At 53.7% G+C, this 18,105-nt stretch overlaps 6 protein-coding genes across 6 annotated transcripts; 4 read left to right on the top strand and 2 right to left on the bottom strand.

Moving 5' to 3' along the window:
- Positions 1-1,212: 1,212 nt before the first annotated feature.
- MRS44_012512 (uncharacterized protein) lies at positions 1,213-1,624 on the top strand (the record flags this gene model as incomplete). The annotated part of the gene is made up of 3 exons (XM_046281128.1): positions 1,213-1,258; positions 1,318-1,359; positions 1,422-1,624. 3 exons carry the CDS (start codon positions 1,213-1,215, stop codon positions 1,622-1,624), a joined length of 291 nt encoding a protein of 96 aa, XP_046133034.1.
- A 1,435-nt stretch (positions 1,625-3,059) lies between these two features.
- On the top strand, positions 3,060-3,515 carry MRS44_012511 (40S ribosomal protein uS8; the record flags this gene model as incomplete). Its single annotated transcript, XM_046276124.2, has 2 exons — positions 3,060-3,262; positions 3,326-3,515. The coding sequence occupies 2 exons, from the start codon at positions 3,060-3,062 to the stop codon at positions 3,513-3,515; spliced, it is 393 nt and encodes a 130-aa protein (XP_046133035.1).
- Positions 3,516-5,065: 1,550 nt separating this feature from the next.
- MRS44_012510 (uncharacterized protein) lies at positions 5,066-6,565 on the top strand (the record flags this gene model as incomplete). Its single annotated transcript, XM_046269460.2, has 1 exon — positions 5,066-6,565. One exon carries the CDS (start codon positions 5,066-5,068, stop codon positions 6,563-6,565), a length of 1,500 nt encoding a protein of 499 aa, XP_046133036.1.
- Positions 6,566-7,542: 977 nt separating this feature from the next.
- Positions 7,543-10,659, bottom strand: MRS44_012509 (uncharacterized protein; the record flags this gene model as incomplete). The annotated part of the gene is made up of 3 exons (XM_046278516.2): positions 7,543-7,777; positions 7,838-9,502; positions 9,557-10,659. 3 exons carry the CDS (start codon positions 10,657-10,659, stop codon positions 7,543-7,545), a joined length of 3,003 nt encoding a protein of 1,000 aa, XP_046133037.2.
- Positions 10,660-13,380: 2,721 nt separating this feature from the next.
- Positions 13,381-14,952, top strand: MRS44_012508 (uncharacterized protein; the record flags this gene model as incomplete). The annotated part of the gene is made up of 7 exons (XM_046273808.1): positions 13,381-13,929; positions 13,983-14,066; positions 14,123-14,258; positions 14,309-14,423; positions 14,470-14,584; positions 14,634-14,762; positions 14,815-14,952. The coding sequence occupies 7 exons, from the start codon at positions 13,381-13,383 to the stop codon at positions 14,950-14,952; spliced, it is 1,266 nt and encodes a 421-aa protein (XP_046133038.1).
- Positions 14,953-15,269: 317 nt separating this feature from the next.
- On the bottom strand, positions 15,270-15,905 carry MRS44_012507 (uncharacterized protein; the record flags this gene model as incomplete). Its single annotated transcript, XM_046281129.1, has 2 exons — positions 15,270-15,554; positions 15,618-15,905. The coding sequence occupies 2 exons, from the start codon at positions 15,903-15,905 to the stop codon at positions 15,270-15,272; spliced, it is 573 nt and encodes a 190-aa protein (XP_046133039.1).
- Positions 15,906-18,105: the final 2,200 nt, after the last annotated feature.

Below are 18,105 nucleotides of genomic sequence, written 5' to 3'. Positions count from 1 at the left end.
ACGGCCTGGAACCACATATCCTTGTTAGCACAAGCACGTCTTTATTACATTGCGCAACGCCTAGCTTTGCTTCAAGGAAGTCATCTCCCATCCCGAGAGGCAGCCAGTGAGACCGGATCGCTTGGCGCCAACCCGGAGCAGCGGCACTCGGTGCTTTGACCGACCACAGGCCGCATCTTGGACGGCCGTGTCGGCAACCGTGATTTCTGCTGCCTTTTACAACCTATGGCCAAACCAGACAAGCATGCTGAGTTGCTTTAGCGCAGGATATTTCCAGTCTTAGTCCTCTGTGCTGGAAGGGTTCGTAAAAGACAACAAACAAACTGATTAGCCAATTTGGTTCCATTCCCGACTTTGCACGTTCCAGAGACATGCCGACAACACATGTACGACTTCGGCTAATCACATGCCTACGCGGCAATGCGATTCTCCCGTTTCTATCGTCGTTGCAATAGTCGTTGATGATATGATCGGGGGTGATGGTGCAGAAGCAGCTGTATCATGAAGCGCTGTGACGCTCAAAGTCGTACTGCATACAAAGGCCCTGCCAACGACACCACAACAGGAACCGCTGTGATTTGGCTGACAGATGATGCAGGTAGCAGTAGCATCTACTGCTTCGTAGGCGCCCGTAGACGGTTGTCCGAGGACGGGCCTGGGCCTGGGCCTGACCATGAGCGTAGGTTCTGTGTTCTCCGAGTGTCGGGTCGGTGCGATCGGCGTCGAAATATCCGATAGGGTCGATGCTTGGTTACAGGGTGGAAAGTACGAGACCGTCGAGGTGATGGATGCCACGCTTCGATTCACACATGGATTTGTCCATTTGCGATAGCCTCGTTCCTATTTTCGGTCCTCGTATTGATACCAATGCCAAATTCCATTCAATTGCCTCAAATTCGTGTTGTTCAACTGTTCTTTATCCGGTTTGGCTTGTGGCAGCAACACCTGAAAGCGCCTTGTCTACGTCATTGACCGTGCTCCACGTCACAAGCCGGCTTCCTCCAACACCGTCACGTTACTTCCAATTACGCGGCGATGCACCCTTCTGCCTGAGGTCGTCTTGAAACATCAAGACTCGTTGGACTTGCCTTGGCTTTTCTCTTTCCTTCACCAAACATCACTCATTATTGACAGCTCAGAACGCCTACGCTCTTACAGCCAGTAACTTTATACTCACATTCGCACCAACTTACACACGACCAAACCGCAATCATGGGTGTCGTCTCGGCCATCTTTCTCGTCCTCATCACCATCCTCTGTATGTTGCCCTCCCCTCTGTAATCTCTGAGAGTTCTATGGCCACTAACACACCTTCAGTCCCTCCCATCGGTGTCTGGGCCGTTGCAGGATGTGGAATGGGTAAGCCAACATCCCCCGCCTTGTTCCCCTCCGAATTCCATGCTGACGCGGGGTGTTTCAAGATCTGTTCATCAACATCTGCCTGACTCTTCTGGGCTACATACCGGGTCATATCCACGCATTCTACGTCGAGTACGTGTATTACGATCGCCGCGAGCAGGCGCGCGAGGGGCGATTTGCAACTGGACCAGCGCCAGGTGTGTACTCGGATAATGTACAGACGGGAGGCCAGGGCTACGGCACGATAGCTCATCCTACGGCTTGAAGAAATGCTGGAGGACCGAAGCCATTTGAGGCTGTTGTCGGGTGGATGCTCATCGCTTTGTTGTTGCGGTGGTTTGCATGATCGGTGAAGGCCTTACGGACACTTTTTATATGGATAAATGAGGAAAGCGACAAGACATTTCATAGCCTCTCTGCTGCCACACATTCTGTCTTACTTGCTTGCCATGCTGTTCCTGCTTTGGCTCATGGTAGTGTGCATTGGCACTAACGATGGCGGCGCTATTACTCGCTTCAGCTTGATGAGTTGTCAGTTGTCGCAACCGGCGACGTGCAGCATAGCAAAACGAACTATTGAAGTTAATAGGTTTTATAAGCTGGCGATCTATATCCGATGAGCCGGCTTACGGGTGCTTACCGTAGTATTCGGGCAGGGTTATCTGGTAATGGCAAAGCAGCATCTGGACAAAGCCCTGTCCCTCGGGATAGCCGTATTCTGTGAGCGGGGCTCCCATCGATATGCACGATCATGTCGTGTTGGTGTTGATTGCTCCCCCAAGGTGACGAATACACCCGGTGAGGAGGCGGTGGAAGGACAGTCATGTTGAAAGCCCCAATCATTGCCAGTCGGACAACACATGTCGACAGCCCCGCGTTGGCAGACACCCGAGAAGAGGCAGAAGTGCACGTAGTGAATTGCCTACAGGAGTTGTCCGAGTATGAGCTGTCACCTGTGTGTGCTCCGTACATTGCCGATGGTCAAGAACAGCCAAGATGGACGATCAGGAACATCCACTCCTTCTAATTCCACCTGAGACATGGCTTAATTGACATCCAGGGCAAACATTACCGAGACCAGCAGCAAGAGAGCTGTGAACTGATCGGCAAATCTCCCAGGATGTTCAGGGTAGCAAAATGTAGCTACGCCTAGCGCAGCCAATGAGAGCCAATGCGGGGATGGGTGTTGACATTGCCCGAGGCGAGCATCGACCCTTTTATCGACAGCCACGACACTCATGCATGTTTCCATGGATGGACCAATCCAATTCAAATTCCAATCCGATCACCAGAGACTAGAGAGAAGATACGTACCTGAGTCTGGAGGATGGCTTGTGATGCCGAAGCCCACAGTTGATCACCAAGACTTTGAGTAGCTTATCGGCACGTGACTTCCCAGTGGTGTTCATCGTCCATCACCAACTCTACATCAAAACCACACGCTCTACAATCCGGACAGGTAGGCTCCCGCCCGCCCTCCCACCAGGGCTCTGTGATCATGGACTCATTTGGGTGATGGCTTTGCCATTCGTTGCAGGTACCTTCAGACTACGACCAGTTCGTCTCTGAAGAACCTGCCGATACACCCTCCCCGCTATAACCACAAGCAATAAACGCGTGCCGTTATACATCTTGTAATCGCCACCGTAAGTGCTCCAGCAGCCACCTCGTTATCGTTCTGTACCTCTTAACTCGATTAGATGGTCCGAACCAGTGTTCTGAGTGATGCCTTGAAAAGCATCAACAACGCCGAGAAGCAGGGCAAGCGCCAGGTCATTCTCCGCCCTTCGTCCAAGGTCATCGTCAGATTCCTTGAGCTCATGCAGCGCCATGACTATATCTCGGAGCTTGAAGAGGTCGATGACCACCGTGGCGGCAAAATTGTCGTCCAACTCAATGGCCGGTTCGTAATCGCCATCCCCTAACTGTCTGATGAACCGTCAATCGCTGAGACCTTCTATTTTAGACTGAACAAGTGCGGCGTCATCAGTCCTCGTTTCAACGTGGCTCTGGGAGACCTGGAGAAGTGGGTTGTTCGACTTCTGCCTGCCCGCCAGTTCGGCCATATCGTGCTCACCACTTCCGCGGGCATCATGGATCATGATCAGGCTCGTCGAAAGCATGTCTCGGGCAAGATCCTGGGCTACTTCTACTAGAGGCTCTGACACAGCAGAGCTGGATTCTGGTCATTCAGTGGGGGAGGCTTGGCAAGTGTCATGTTGGAGAACTCAAGTTAAGGGACTGCAGAGAACACCTTGGTCAATAAATGACCAACAACAAGGCGATTGGGTCAACATGGAGGACTGTTCTTACGAAGTGCTTTCTACGTATGTCAATATAACACTTGTAAGCTGAGTGCGACTCTTTGCAATCAAGCGGCCAGAACGTGAACTATTTTTGTCGTCTCGAGTACATGTTAGAGCTTGGACATATGCTGGATGACCTCCAAGCTGGTAAAGCACCAAGACAATTACATCTCAGCAATCAGCATGTCGAGAAATCCAAATCTGCCGAGTACTGTACGTGGGACAGTAATCTCCCATTGCACGCCCCGTTATGCCTACTCCATTCCACGATTGTCGTGCTGCGATTGATTGATGCCACATGTTGCTGTCCAGCTGGCAAGGTGCGATTGGCTCGGGCAAAAGAGCAATCCAATCCCCATGCCAATCCGATCCCGATCCGCCATCCATGTTTTTGGTTGCCCAGCTTTGATGGGAAAAGCGCATCAGCAAAGACGCACAAACGCAAAGGGGGAGCAGAAGGATGAGGAGCTATAGGTACTTCTATCCCGACTCATTCTTTCCTCCTTTCGTTCCTCCCGTATCTGTGACATCCCGTTCCTATTTTTGCCCCTTCCCTGGCCGGGCAATCTCCACCTCCACTCCTTCCCGCTAGCTTGTCTGCCTCGATCTCCTCTCCCCGTGCTTGACTCTACTGTCTAATATCAGCTATCACCTGTCAACTCTTGTCCTTCAAACCAACCTACCTACAGGCACCTTGTCGAGACGGGACTACGCCGTACGCAAAAGAGTGCTAACGCATTATCCTGCCTATCTTCGCTCCCTCTCTTGCATCCTGCATTTGTCGACCCCACCGCGTCGTGGCAACGCATCGCACCGCTTCGCTTCGCTTCGTTCGCTCTGCATTGACCGATAACCTAGACAGACAAGGTCAAGATCGCGCTGCATCGTCTTGCCGTATTCGTCTCTGCTTGCTGCCCTCACTCGTCAACCTCCTCGACAAGCCTGCGAGCCAGCCCAGCCATGTCCTGACTGCCTCTCCCATCAAATCGTGCACGCCATATTCGCACGTACCAACACAGCACATCAAACAACCCCTTTACCGCCCTATCTCTTCAGCCGGCCTACCCCCGGATACCATACCTTGCATGTCCTAGACCGACTGTCGACCACGACAATCCCCAACGGCTCACCACTCCCACCACTCGGCGGCCACCATCACCGCCCTGGACTCGCGTCGACCTCCATACTACACCTTGACGTGTTGAGCTGCTGCTTCTGCTGCCGCCGCCGCTACTTTCAATGCTCCATTGACCCACGCCTGGGGTGTCACTCGTGCTTGATCAAGCCCGTCGCCTCTACCTATCGCCGCCGAGGTACTCATCTACGACAACGCACACAACACACTCTCGCATAATATATATACCTCCACTCCGCGGTACCCTGATTCCCGAGTCTTCACCATGCTGTCCTCCACCCTTCAGCCGCCCTCACAACCTCCTCGACCCCATCAGTCCTCTCGCCATCACGCCGCCGCCTCCACCTCGTCCGCCCCAGCCCTCGGCAAACCTCGTCGGCACTCTCTTCCATTTTCCTTCCCGCCTCTCTTTCAGTCCAACACATCGTCGACGAGCCTGGTGCCTTCGACCGCCGAGGGCAAGCCTATACCTGTTGACGACTCTACTGCCGAGCACCGAACATCAGCTCTCCGCGAGCTCAACTCAAACTTTCCCAGCCGCCACCGATACGCAAAGTCAACAGGCGCCCAGAGCAGCACCTACTCCCAGCCTGTGATAGTCCGAAGCTACTACGCTCCCGTACCGACCCGTCCAGTTAGCACAGATCGAGGAGTCGTCATTGTCAACGGCCGAGGACATCGCACAACGCTCTCAGAGAGTGGGGGTCCTGCAGCTCTCGTACGGCGTGTGCTTCCGTTTACCTCGAATATCACGCCGGCCAGGAATGGAATGCTGGGAACCATGGCGAGGAATCGAACAAAAAAGCGACTCAATGAGCCTGAAGAGGCGAAGCTGCCACCGGTAGAGGCATTCCGCTTCAAGAGTTTCATGGCCAACATCGACGACCAGAGTGGCGGCACCGATATCAATGCTGATCTGGATCGCATTGCAGAAATCTGTGCCAAGTCCCGGTATTCCTTGAGTAACCAATATGAGGTTCATTATGCTCCTCATGGCTCCGGATCGTCCTTTATACCTGGAGTTGCCCAGACCCAGGAACCCCAGGGACCGACTCTTCAGGCCGTTTCGTCGGATGATGAACGAAACTTGAGGCGCTCCAGAAGGAGGCCAATGGGCATCAGGAGAAATAGTAGAGCAATGGGAACGCTGGAGACTATCATGTCTTCGAGTAGATCCTCGGATGAGGACAAATCCAAGAAGAAGTCTGCAGCTGAGATTGCAGAGGAGGTTCGCGGACGGGCTGCCAAAAAGAGCTCCAGACACGAATCTTCAGCGTCATCCTCCGAAAACGGAGCGGAGGAGAATGCTCTTCAGGAGGAAGATGCCACGACGCAGAGTGCAACTCGCCGAAGGAGATCTGGATCTCTGGCACTCATCGACGGCACTCGGCTGAGCATGCACCTGAACGAACTCAACTCGGCCACCGGCCTTGTTGGCGAACCCGCCCTGCCCCAGACGTCAAGCAGCCAGCTCGAGATCCGCACTGCCCCCGAGGCGGCGCATAAGGAGCGTATCCCTGCACCACCCAAGACTAGACCCGTGGTTGTTGAGGGACTCGACCAACCCCTTGCTCGCGGTTCCATCTCCCCTGTTGACGCCTCGCATGCCCGACATAGCTTCATCTCGACGCTGAGCGGATGGATGACCTGGCGAGCTCCTGAGTCCACGCCCCATTCTCAGGGTCGTGCTGAAGGCAGCTTGCGAGAGCTACTCAAGTCAACTGATGTCAAGGGCAAGGGTATTGAAACGGTGGCATACCATTAAGATTTGCCACCAAAAACTACGCGAGAGGAATACAGAACTCCCGCCCAGAGACCGGATATCTGGTGTCCAGCTGACATCACATTCGTCTCGGAGAACTGACCAAAATGCAATGACCGACAATGAATTGATGAACGAATTATGAAGTTACGAGACCAACCCTATAGGGCCCGACGGGTGGCTGGGGACAAAGAGCGATACTACAAAAGCCGAAAAGTTTGATCAGATCGTACATTCTCGCTGGGGAAGACAGTGTATTCATTCGTGTATATGGAAGATACCTTTGGCGCTGTACCATGTCAAAAGAATGCCTTGATGGCATGCTCACGATGGCAATGGATGGTTACTGAAGCAGAGACAGCTGTATGGATGGAAGCCGAGGTTGGCTGTACAATACTGGACGCCATCGAGGACGCAAGGATGGATTATAATAGGCGAGATTCTCTTTGGAGGAGACACCCCTGGAAGACATTGATAACTCTAAGAATGGCCAATATATATTACGGGGATTTTGCACATCTTGCTCGATAGCCACATGGCATCCGCTTCTTGATTTCGACATTATCTTGCTTGTCACGCCCCTGGCGTCAAGGTCTTCCTCCTCTTCTATCGCGACGCCCAGATCAATATAGGTATAAGGTACGAACACACTCATGCGCCGAAACAACAAAACTCGACGTGGACCATCCCATCCATTTCCATGCTTCACGAAAGCCAATCCCCCCAAGCGGTGACAGATAAAAAATGTGACTCTGCCTCTGCCAATTTGAAACATGTGATGCAAATAGCAAACGCCGCAAGACCGCCCCCTAAGAGGTGGTCAAATATCCCATGAACCGGTGCAATGAGGTCGACAATGCCCGAAAGACTCCTGAAACAAAGTGTTTTAAGAAAAAGAAAAGACCCCTTTAATGTTTGAGTGACTGAAATCCCAACCGGCTTACAGCAACAACAGAGCAAGAGTAGCAAAAGACAGACGACTATGCCTTGCTGGTGGCTGCTGGGTGAGGCGGCTTGTTTCCGCCATTCTTGTCAACCTGGAGGCGCTTCGCTTCCCGTTGATCGTTGCCTTCGTTGGTACGCTTCTTGTCCTTTTCTTTCTCCCGGTTTGCGCTGTCTTTGGCGGCTTTCCGGGCCTCTCGATCTCGGCGTTCGTTTTCTTTGCGAAGAGCCTTGGACTCAAACTCGTGCCAATCTCCATCGATATTGGAGAGCCTGTTGCAAGGTTAGTATCTGTGATATAGCAAGAAATTGGGACTGTAAGGAAGGACTCACTCAATAGCCTGTCGTGGTTGTGGTTCTTCTATGGTGAAGTAAGGATGCTGAAGCACTTCGGAAGCACTGGGGCGTTTGGCAGGATCGTAGTGGAACATGGCCGAGAGCAGCTCGAAAGCAGCCGGCGTCACCTTGTCCCGGTACTTATCGCCAAAGACATTCTTCCGCTTTGCTGTTGGGCGCAATAGTTCAAACCAAGCCATGTCGACGAGGTTGGGCCAGTCCTGAAGAGTCGGCGTACCCAAGATATTATATATCTTCTCCAACTGGCTGAGCTCGGTTCCGTCTCCAGTAAAGATGGCGTGTCGAGCAAATATCTCCACCATGACACACGCCGCGCTCCAAACGTCGACAGCGGCTGTGTACTTTGTTTCTCCGAGTAATAGTTCTGGCGACCGATACCAGATAGTAATGACTCGATTGGTGTAATCCAACTGATGACGCTTGGCATAGAAACGGGCAAGACCAAAATCAGCAAGCTTAAGAATGCCTTCGTTGCTCACCAAGATGTTGGCTGCTTTGATGTCTCGGTGCAAGACTCCTCGGGTGTGGAGGTAGTCCAACCCCTCGAACATCTGTTTGGCGAGATGCTTCTTCTGGGCTGCATCCAGCTTGAACGAGGGGTGGTTCAGGAGACCTGTGAGATCATGCGACAAGTATTCGAAAACCATGAAGCAATCGTTCTTCTCTACCATGACTTCTTGAAGGGCGACAATGTTGACATGCCTGAGTGACTGTAGAAGCTTGATTTCTCGAACGGCCGTGACAGGGAACCCGTCACGCTCACCCTCCATGCGGATGCGTTTGAGGGCCACAAGGTTTTTCGTATAGACGTTGAGGCCCTTGAACACCTTGCCGTAGGTGCCAGATCCGATAACAGACTCGTTTCCAGGCTTCCTGAAGAAGACTGAATCTGAGTCCGCTAGGTCGGCCGGGAGAGTCGGTCTTGGCTTCGGCCGCTTCATGATCTTCTTGACCTTGCGCATCCTTGGTGCCACCCTGGGTCCTTCTGGGGGCTGACGGTGATCATGTCTTGAGCGAGACGATGCTGGTTCGGTGGGAGCGCTTCGGGGAGGTTCTCGATCTCGGTTGTCCTTTGGAGGCTCTCTTCGCGGGGCAGCGTTTAGCTTCTGCGAGATCTCGGGCTTCGGTGCTGTGACAGCAGGTTTCGATGAGGGCTTAAACGCGAAGCTGAACTTGCCGCCAGACGAGGCTGATTGCGAGCCTGGACCTGATGGCGGTGGTCGATTTGGAGTCGTGGCGGCGTCTCCTTCCGCTCCATCTCTGCCTTCACCCGCAACCTGGGCATCATTGGATGATTGAAGAGGCTCAGTTTCGGCGTCCATCATGTCATGATTTGCATCGTCAACATCGTTTTGAGAGTTTCCGAATCGACCGTTTCCTGCCTCGTCGTGATGTCCTCGTGGAGGAGGGCCTTGACTCCAAGGCGAGTTTTTGAAGCCACCTCGGCCTCGACTGGAGAAGGAGCCACCCCGGAAGCCACCTCCTCGGTAGCCGCCACGGTAATTTCCCTGAGGATACTGCTGCATTGGACCGGTTGGAGCGGCATATGGGGGTGAGTGAGATGGGTTTGCGTGGTAATGACTTGAGGGGCCATTGGGTGGACCATAGTTGGTGCTATGGGCGTATTGGGGAGGATATTGTCTGGAGACATGTTAGCATTGGCTTCTTAGCATTTGCACTCCTGAGACATCTTACTGTGAGCCGTTCCATCCGCCACGAGATGCTCCATACGGCGACTGCGATGGCGAATTGTGGTAGGATCCTCCTTGCTGAGGAGATTGTGAATAGGGGTCATTGCCATATTGCGACTTCTGAGGGTACATGGGATTGTAGCCTCCTCCCCTATGGTTACCTCGAGATGCCATGTCTTCGTCAACGTCCGACCTTGAAGAATGACGTCTGCCGGGAGACGTTTCTCGAGACCTGCGCTCTCGGCTCGCCTGAGGCGACCGTGGATGTGTCTGCCTCTTGGACGACTGACGATCAGAATCCGAGACACGGTGGTCGTCACGAGGCGATAGGCGGGCGCGACGAGATGAAGAAGGCCGGTTTTCAGGTGCGGGGGAGCGACTGTGTGATCGTTGTTGGGGTTTGTCTGCTCGAGCCCAAGGTTCACGGTCCGCGCGCCTGGAGCCAGCCTCGGACCTGGTTGGAGATCGAGTGCGTGATCGACGCCTGTCTGCCGTCCGCGTTGGCGATTTCGGAGACCGTCCGTGACGACGGGGTGATGGTTTCCGTCGCTCACGCGAGGGATGCCGGGCGTATTTCCTCGAGGTGGACTCGGGGCTGTAGTCCCTTGTCCTGGCCCGTGGACTTCTGTCCCTCCTCGTTCTCTTTCGGCTTGAGCTTGTCAGAGATGGACTTCGGCTTCGATGGCGCTTGGCTGCTGATGGAGAATTGCGGCTGGTTCGATCACGACTCCGACTCCGGCTCCGGCGACGTGACTTGTCCTCGGACTCGCGGTGGCGCTCCCTCTCGGCTCGGTAACGAGGGATGAGATCGTCGACGTCGGGGGCCCGGCGAGAGGGCTCGGGAGATGGGCGAGAACCGCGATCACGACTGCGATCGCGTGAATGGCGGCGGCGACGGGAGGAGCCAGGCTCGGGTCTCGTTGAAGGGCGATCGCGGCGGGCGTCTGAACCGTGGCGAGATTCACGGGCTTCACGGGGAGATCTTGATCTTTGTGAGGGCTTCACTCCTCGCTCGGCTCGAGCCCGTTCTCCTTGGTCATCACGTTCCTGGTCGTCTCTCATGGCAGCATGTCGAGGTCGACGTGGAGGCTTGGATGGGTGCTCCATGCTGGCAGCCGGGCGTTGAGTTTTTAGCAGTAACTCGCACGTTAAATCGCCGCACCTTAGCCGAGCCACGACCAGGATCGACCTCAGTGACTCGACCCGCTATCAGCGACCGTGCAGCGTGGGCGTGAGTTGCGGGGAACAATGGAACTCAGTTTGGCCAGATGCAGGTGATAAGTCCTGCCATCTGCTGGTGAGTGAGAGAAAAAAGGATGAAAGCTGTTGACGGAGAAACAAGTCGCGAAGTTGGCGCTTGCTCCACGCAAGCAGAAACTCGGTCGCTGGTACCGTTAGCTCCAGGCGGTCTCGTTGTGGTTCACAGCCGGGCCCTAGAACCATCAGTCAGTTAGTTGGTTGCTGCGCTGCGCGCCCTGCGATGATGTGCGCGTTGGCGGCTGAATCGAGGACCTGACAACACCCTCCAACCCCGGGGAGCCTTGCGAGAGCCTTGTGCGTGCACTTGCAGGCCATTTCTCTGCGGGCTCCCTCTCGATTTGCCACTGCACTCGTGCTCTTCTCGTCCTTTCTCCCAGCCGAGTGAGTGGTGCAGAGTCAAGCGTCTCAAGGCCTCATCAGGCTGTGAAGTGAAATCCGTTGGGTTAATCCCCAAGTGGTTCCACCGACGCGATGAGGAACCAGCACCACCTCATTGCTGGCCCGAGAGAGCCAAGGTACTACATACGAATCCGTGTGGATGATTTACGACGAATGCCAGTCCTTTCGACCTTCAGTAGTCGTGCGACGAGTCCAGTCTCTGTCTGAACAAGAGGATGAACCTCTAGCGGCGCAGAAAAACGGGTTCTGCACTCAGCATGTCCAAGGCTGGTTCATGGAGCGCTTCAGGCGACAAATGTGAATGAAGGGTTGTCCCGCGTGTCAAGATACCGCGAGGCCTTGAAATCGCCGCGTCTTTCAAAGTGCGGGGAAGCAAGCTGCAAGCACCGATCTCCTCACAAGTTGCGTCTATCGATCAGCTCATTTAGCTGTGACGCTGCTTGAGGCATTTCTCCCATGGCAGTCAAGATATCCTTCAGGCCAGCCTCACAAGGGCGAAACTCGCACGAGTCTCCAACCGTGGGCTTGGCGAGGCCTCTATGGCCAAACTCATAAAACTGCAAGACAGAGAACTTGTCAGATGGAAGTCAGGACCGCCTGAAAAGGAGTTGAATCCCAAAGCGAGAGCCAGGCAGGCCTCGTCCATCATCATCTTGGTCGCAAGAGTGAAGACAGTTGCCTGGAACGGTCGTGGTCTGCATTTCCAGCAGGCATCATTCGTGATATGGCGCGGTTTCTTTCCTTCATGATGGCCCGCCCCATCATTTTGGACGTGCGGCACAAAGCCCTTTTTCTCTTGGGATGTGCTCAGCACTGTTGCATGCAAAAATCGCGTGCAAAAAAGTGTCGGCTGTAATGGCAAAGGGTATTCCTGACATGGTCGATCGGGAGTCGTCATGGAAACTCGGATCGTCGGAAAGGGAGGGCCCTGAGTTGGCCGGTTGACGTTGGACGGATCATCCCATCTTGTATTGTAGCCTCAGTCGGGCAGGCGAAGCAAGCATAATCTCCTGCGAAAGCATCGCGCCATGGAAAATTTCCTTGGATGTCGCTCCTTGTTGTGTATTACGGGCGGCGTGCTGGAGTCATCTTATGGTGTTTGAGGCTTTGTTGGAGAAGGACGATTAGATCCTGCTTGTGCGATCTGCTAAGCCCAGGGAAGAGCCAGCGTGGAAGTCACGTGGAAAGTGGCGCGCAGTGCACGTGTTGGCGATGAAGGGACTTAGAGGGAAGGACCAGCCATGAGAATAGCGAGGATATTGCTTCTCGTCTAGATTTCCAAGACATTTACCCAAAAACAACTTTGCTCTCTTTAATATTACACCGAGAGTTGTTCCCTTCAATTTTTGCATCTTTTTTCAAAGGAGGGAAAAAAAGCATGGGTGCTCAATGCCATCACTGAATTTCTGTCGTTGGTCCTGCCAGATGGGTCCAAGTGAGGAAACTCGAGAAACTTGCAACACCAGCAAATCACGCAGGATATGCCACGACTTCAAGTGTTATCTTCTACAGGTATCATCCATCCATCGAGTCGTATCTGGCCCCTGATTTACGCATGGATGCTCCAAAAAGACAGGCATCTTATCGCCAACACGTCAATGCAATCCCCTTTAATCGTGCCTCGGCTTGTTGCCATACAGCCCCACTTACCGAGCATCACGGCGAGACTTTACAGCTTCGGACTCGTCATGGAGCCCGGTAGAGGACAGGCCTGACTCGAAATTTGGTGGCACCAGAAATCTCGAGGTTTGCTTGGTGCTTGCTAGGCCCGATGCAGAAAAATCGACCGAGCTGAGACCAGTTTGCCTCATCGAAACAACGTGAAACTTGAGCCGAGTCGAACAATTCAGGAAGCGCTGGAATTGTCGGTCATGGCCATTCCATTTCTCTCGGCCGCCGGATGAGATCCACCCCGTGTAACTCGGACCCGTTGTCGTTTTGCTGGGGCGACTACTACGTACTTGGATCTATTAATACTACTCTGTCGCAGTTTTGTTCTCCATGCGCTGCAATCCTCTGAATCCTCCCTCCTCTCTATTCTGCCTATGTAGAGGACTTCAACACCCTGGTCGATCTCTACATCATCTACTCCAGGACCAGCGCCATCATCTCCGTCCCTCGCATCAACAACACAGGTATCTGTCGCATACCGCTCCACGAACTGCCGTGATGGAGTGGCTCGGCTTTGCAGACATTGAATTCACCCATGCGCCGTCACCACGGACGGTGCGAGAAAAAGATGGCAACGTGACGGATCTGCTTTCCATTTGCGAAAAGACGACACCACCATGCCACCTGAACCCGCTACTTTTCAATGGCCATCTGCAGACCATGTGGACGGCCACCAAGCCTGCCGGACCCAAGGTCTGGTACAAGCGCAAGATCTTTGAAGCCGACCACAAGACCTACCGGGGCACCTTTGCCGTGGATTTTGTTGTTGAGCCTTTCGAGGAGGAGGACCCTACATTGTGTCGACGGACTGCCTATTACACCAACGAAGAGCTGGAGAATATTGGATCCGACGACACCAAGCCAATGCTTGTTGTGATGCATGGCCTCTCTGGTGGCTCTCACGAGATTTACCTGAGAGAAGCGATTGCGCCCTTGATTGGTGAGGGTGGTTGGGAAGCATGCGTTGTCAACTCGCGAGGATGCGCACGAAGCAAAATCACCAGCGGTGTCTTGTACAACGCAAGAGCAACGTGGGATATCCGCCAGGTAAGAATGTCCATTGCGAAAAAGATCGACCCGTCTTACTGACATGTACTTAGACGGTGAAATGGTTGACGGAAAAGTTTCCCAACCGTCCGTTGTTCGGCATTGGCTTTTCTCTGGGGGCTAATATGCTCACAAACGTAAGTCATGAAAATGATCTATGGCTTGATTCGATTTCTCATACGGAATTATATAGTATTGTGGCGAGGAGGGCTCGAATTGCGTCCTGAAAGGCGCCATCGCGTGCTCTAACCCCTTCAACCTCGAGGTCTCAAGCAAGATTCTCCAGAACAGCTACATGGGCAAGGAGGTTTATCTGCGGGTGATGGGATGTAAGTTATTTTGCACCGTTGATTTGGAGCCCTACTGACAATGCATGTAGCGTCTTTGAAGGAACTTGCACGAAGACATCGGGAAGCGCTGGAACAATATAGCAAGGTCGATGTTGAGGCTGTCCTGGACATCACCTACTTGAACGAGTTTGATCGCTTGATCCAGTAAGTTATTGAACGGCACCTCTTAGCTTGAGACTGACTTTCCTAGGTGCCCTATCTGGGGATATCCTACCGAATATGCATACTACCGAGATGCCTCATCGACTGATGCCATTCTATCAATCAAGATCCCTTTCCTGGCTATCAACTCTGTTGACGATCCCGTAAGGCTTATACTCAGCCCATTCACTCACTCATACTTACATTTGGTAGATTGCCGTCAAGGAAGCCATTCCGTTTGAAGAGTTCCAGCAGAACCCCAATACTGTTCTTCTTACAACAACGCTCGGTGGACATCTCTGCTGGTTTGAGATGGGTGGCGGTCGATGGTTCCCCAAGCCGGTAGGTCTCACGTAGGATTGGCTATCTCTTCCTGAGCTAACGTTGTCCCCAGGTCGCAAACTTCTTGAACCACTTGGCTTTCAAGTGTGACCTTGACAGCCTGAAGCCCGAGGAAGCATCAAAGACCGACTTGACACAGGGACATGGTTATAGCCCAATGCGCCGCAAGATGTTGATTGTGGAAGATTAGGACCAGTAGAACAGTTCTTCTGCAGGCCATGAGATCTGACGTTGAAGGAATCGGGGTTATGCTCGAGGTTCCTGGATAGACTTGTATACTAGACGCATAGCATACATGCACATAGACGGCACATGATGCCATAATTTGACCGTTTTAATCAATTGGCCGAATATGCCTGCAGTAACAGCCTGGTTTAGATGCTGTCTTGGGTCTTTATACCAAATCAACGAAAACCACCAGAGGGACCAAACCCCAGTCCATCAAACTCCTAGCGCCAAGCCATGCAACAACTCCATATTTTTCCATTGCCTCTCATTCCTGCAGCCTTATGCGAAAGAAACCCGCTTCTTGCTCTTGGCCTTGCCCGCCTTGGTACCCGCAGAGGTGTACTCCTTGAGGTTCTCCTCGTCGCCGGCGCTCTTGCGCTTTCGCTTCTTTCGGAGGGCGTCCTTGGCGTCTTCGAGCTTGTTCTTCTTTTCCTGCTCCTTCTTCTCCTGCTCGACCTTGCGCGCCTCGCGGATCTCCTCCATCTGTCGCGCCTTGATCATCTTGGACTCGATCTGGCCGTTCTTCTCCGCCTGGACGAGGGACAGAATCGTGCTCATGCTCTCCTGCAAAGTACAAAGTCAGTATTAGAATTGCCTCGCGATTGGGAATACATGAAGCGCCCATACCCTGTCATCGACAAAGACCTTGCCCTTCTTCTTGCCCCTGGGCTTGACGACGCCCACGGGGGTGATCTTGTTGAGCGTGGGGATTCCGAGCTGCTCATCGGTGTAGGTGCGCTTCTTGGGGTTCTTGAGCTTCCGGAGGAGCGCCTCGCGACCCTTGTCCTTGACCTGCTTGGACGGCGGCGTGCCCTTGGGCTTCTTGGACTTTGGGGCGATGTCCTTGGAGGACTTGCTCGAGGCGCCGCCGCCCGCGTGCTTGTTCTTGATGGTTTTTGTTCGTACCACACCCATCGCGACGGCAAGGAGAAATGCGTGGAATGGTTTGGCGTTGCTGGAGGCTGGATTTTGGTGGTGGTAAGTGTCGCTGAGCTCGGCTGGGGATACTTTTTTTTTCTTTGGAGTTGCGATAAGAACCGATAAGAAATTCGGTCTCGAAGTCTGGAGCGGGGCCGGGTGGCTGGGCCAAGTCCCGGAGCACAGCCACTGAATCACGGAGGTCTGTGGCGCGGTCTTTCGAGACAAAACCTGAGACCCCCAAGTGCACTTTGAATAAGGTGTTCCTGCATGAAGCTGTGCCTCTGATTGGGTCAATTGGAGCAACTTGACCGTCTCATGAGCTGATGATGTCCCTCGGCTACACTTTCTCCCTCATAGTTCATGTCTGCGGATGGAGTTTTGGCACAAAAAGGCCTCTTGCACAAGCATTGGAAATTGCTCCCAGCTCCGTGGATCGGGGTTCAACGCTAAGCCATATCGAGGAGCCTGTCACGGTGGTTACGGAAGATTAATGCGGGAGTGTAAATTAAGCTGGCGGCGAGGCATTGGTTATCTCGAGATCATGTTGCTAGGCAAGAACCCCTTGAGCATGGGAGGTATTGGCACGTAATTGCTACCTGGACGGTTAATTGGGCCCATGATCATTCGTTCTGCAGGGGTTCTTGATCTGTCTGGCCGGGTCTCACAACTCGGAGCCGGGGCAAGGCCGGGTGAGTCAACGCCGAAAACCGTAAGAGGGGAATGGAGGTGGTGGCTTTACCATCGTATCTCGGATTTGTAGTCTCCTATTAGAGCTAATGTAGGTGACGAGTCCCGGGATATGCATTGAGCTGGCTCCCGGCAGAATCATGAACGAGATGCCTGATACCAAGACTCCCGGCAGCCCCGCCACGCTTCTCCATGGACGGGGTTTCTACAACACCACAGACGTCAGTGACGGCTGATTTTGTCTTGGTACGCACCAGGGGCACTCTGGCTCTAACGACATGCCAGCGTGCAACCTGCAACGCAGCGGAATTGACCGGCTCACTTGCACGAGAGAGTACTTGCTTTTTCTTCCTAGCTGCGCAGATCTCGTGCGACGACGAGTGTCGTATCAAATGTTTCCAGAAGCCCAAGCACAAGGCGGCTAGACAGCGTCCTCAGGCGCTAGAGGAGGTACACCCCGGCGCTCCGATTGTGTCACTGCCGCCCTGGTGAGTGCCCTCTGACGCCAGGGCCATGGGTAAGGTCCCCCGAGTGCCTGGGGGTTGGGGGGTGGTCCAGTGGAGCCAGGCCGCGCCGCTACAGGCCATCCGCGACCACTTACAGCGAGGGTTTTCAGCGAGCTCAGGGCTTCTCCAGAGGGGAAGAGGTACATGAAAGTACACTCTAACTTCATATGAGTGGGATAGTACCCCCTCACTACCCCAACTGTGCGCTACGCGACTCGTCTCGATTTTTTACCTTAGTACGTGGTGGGCTGCCAGAATTTCTTCGGGCCCTCCATCATTCTTTCCCTCTCGCAACGTTCCCTGAACCTACCAAAATTCCCCAAACTCAACCTGAAAGATTCTCTTCACCAACTCCTACAAAACAAACCGCCTCGACCTCTCGCCAACATTCACACGCCTCCGACTTCTCCTCGAACAACATCGATACCCGAAATACCTCCGACCTCATCATCAGTCAATAATCGTAAACAAACTCAACCCTAGTCCCCTCGCCCTTCCCGCTATCCATCGTCGCCCCCTCATCCGACCTCGAGACCGTGTAACCTCCAAAGACTCTACATCGCCAACTCGCCTCGCGCCCTCAACAAAGACTGCTTTTTCGTCTACGAACCTGTTACTGCGCGAGCAACCGACGCCGCATCCGCCCTCTTCCTCTTCCTCTTCCCCTCCCTCCGTCCGTGTCTGAGGCGTCTTCGACAGGCGACTTCCCCGCCCTACCTTGATTTGCAGGCAAAACCTGTCCCATTCAGTCTTGATGGATAACCTCTGGGCCCGCCGCACAAAGTAAGTTTACTTACCTTGCCCCTCCGTTTACATAACATGTGAATCTTACCAACACTTTCCACTTCAACAGCTCCGGCAAGCTCTCCCTCTCGACACCCGGTCAAGGGTCCAGTGGTGATTCCTTCAGTCGCAATGCTTCCTTCCCAAAGCGCCAAGGCGGCGATACCCCGTCCTCGAGCAAACCGAACCCCTTCAACACCACACCTGGAGGCGGCCTG

The sequence above is a fragment of the Fusarium solani genome (genome assembly GCF_023522795.1).
Source record: "Fusarium solani strain SB1 chromosome Unknown bctg00000008, whole genome shotgun sequence".
Classification (NCBI taxonomy): Eukaryota; Fungi; Ascomycota; class Sordariomycetes; order Hypocreales; family Nectriaceae; genus Fusarium; species Fusarium solani.
The sequence above is the reverse complement of the archived record's forward strand: the minus strand, read 5'-3'. Positions and strand labels throughout refer to the sequence as shown.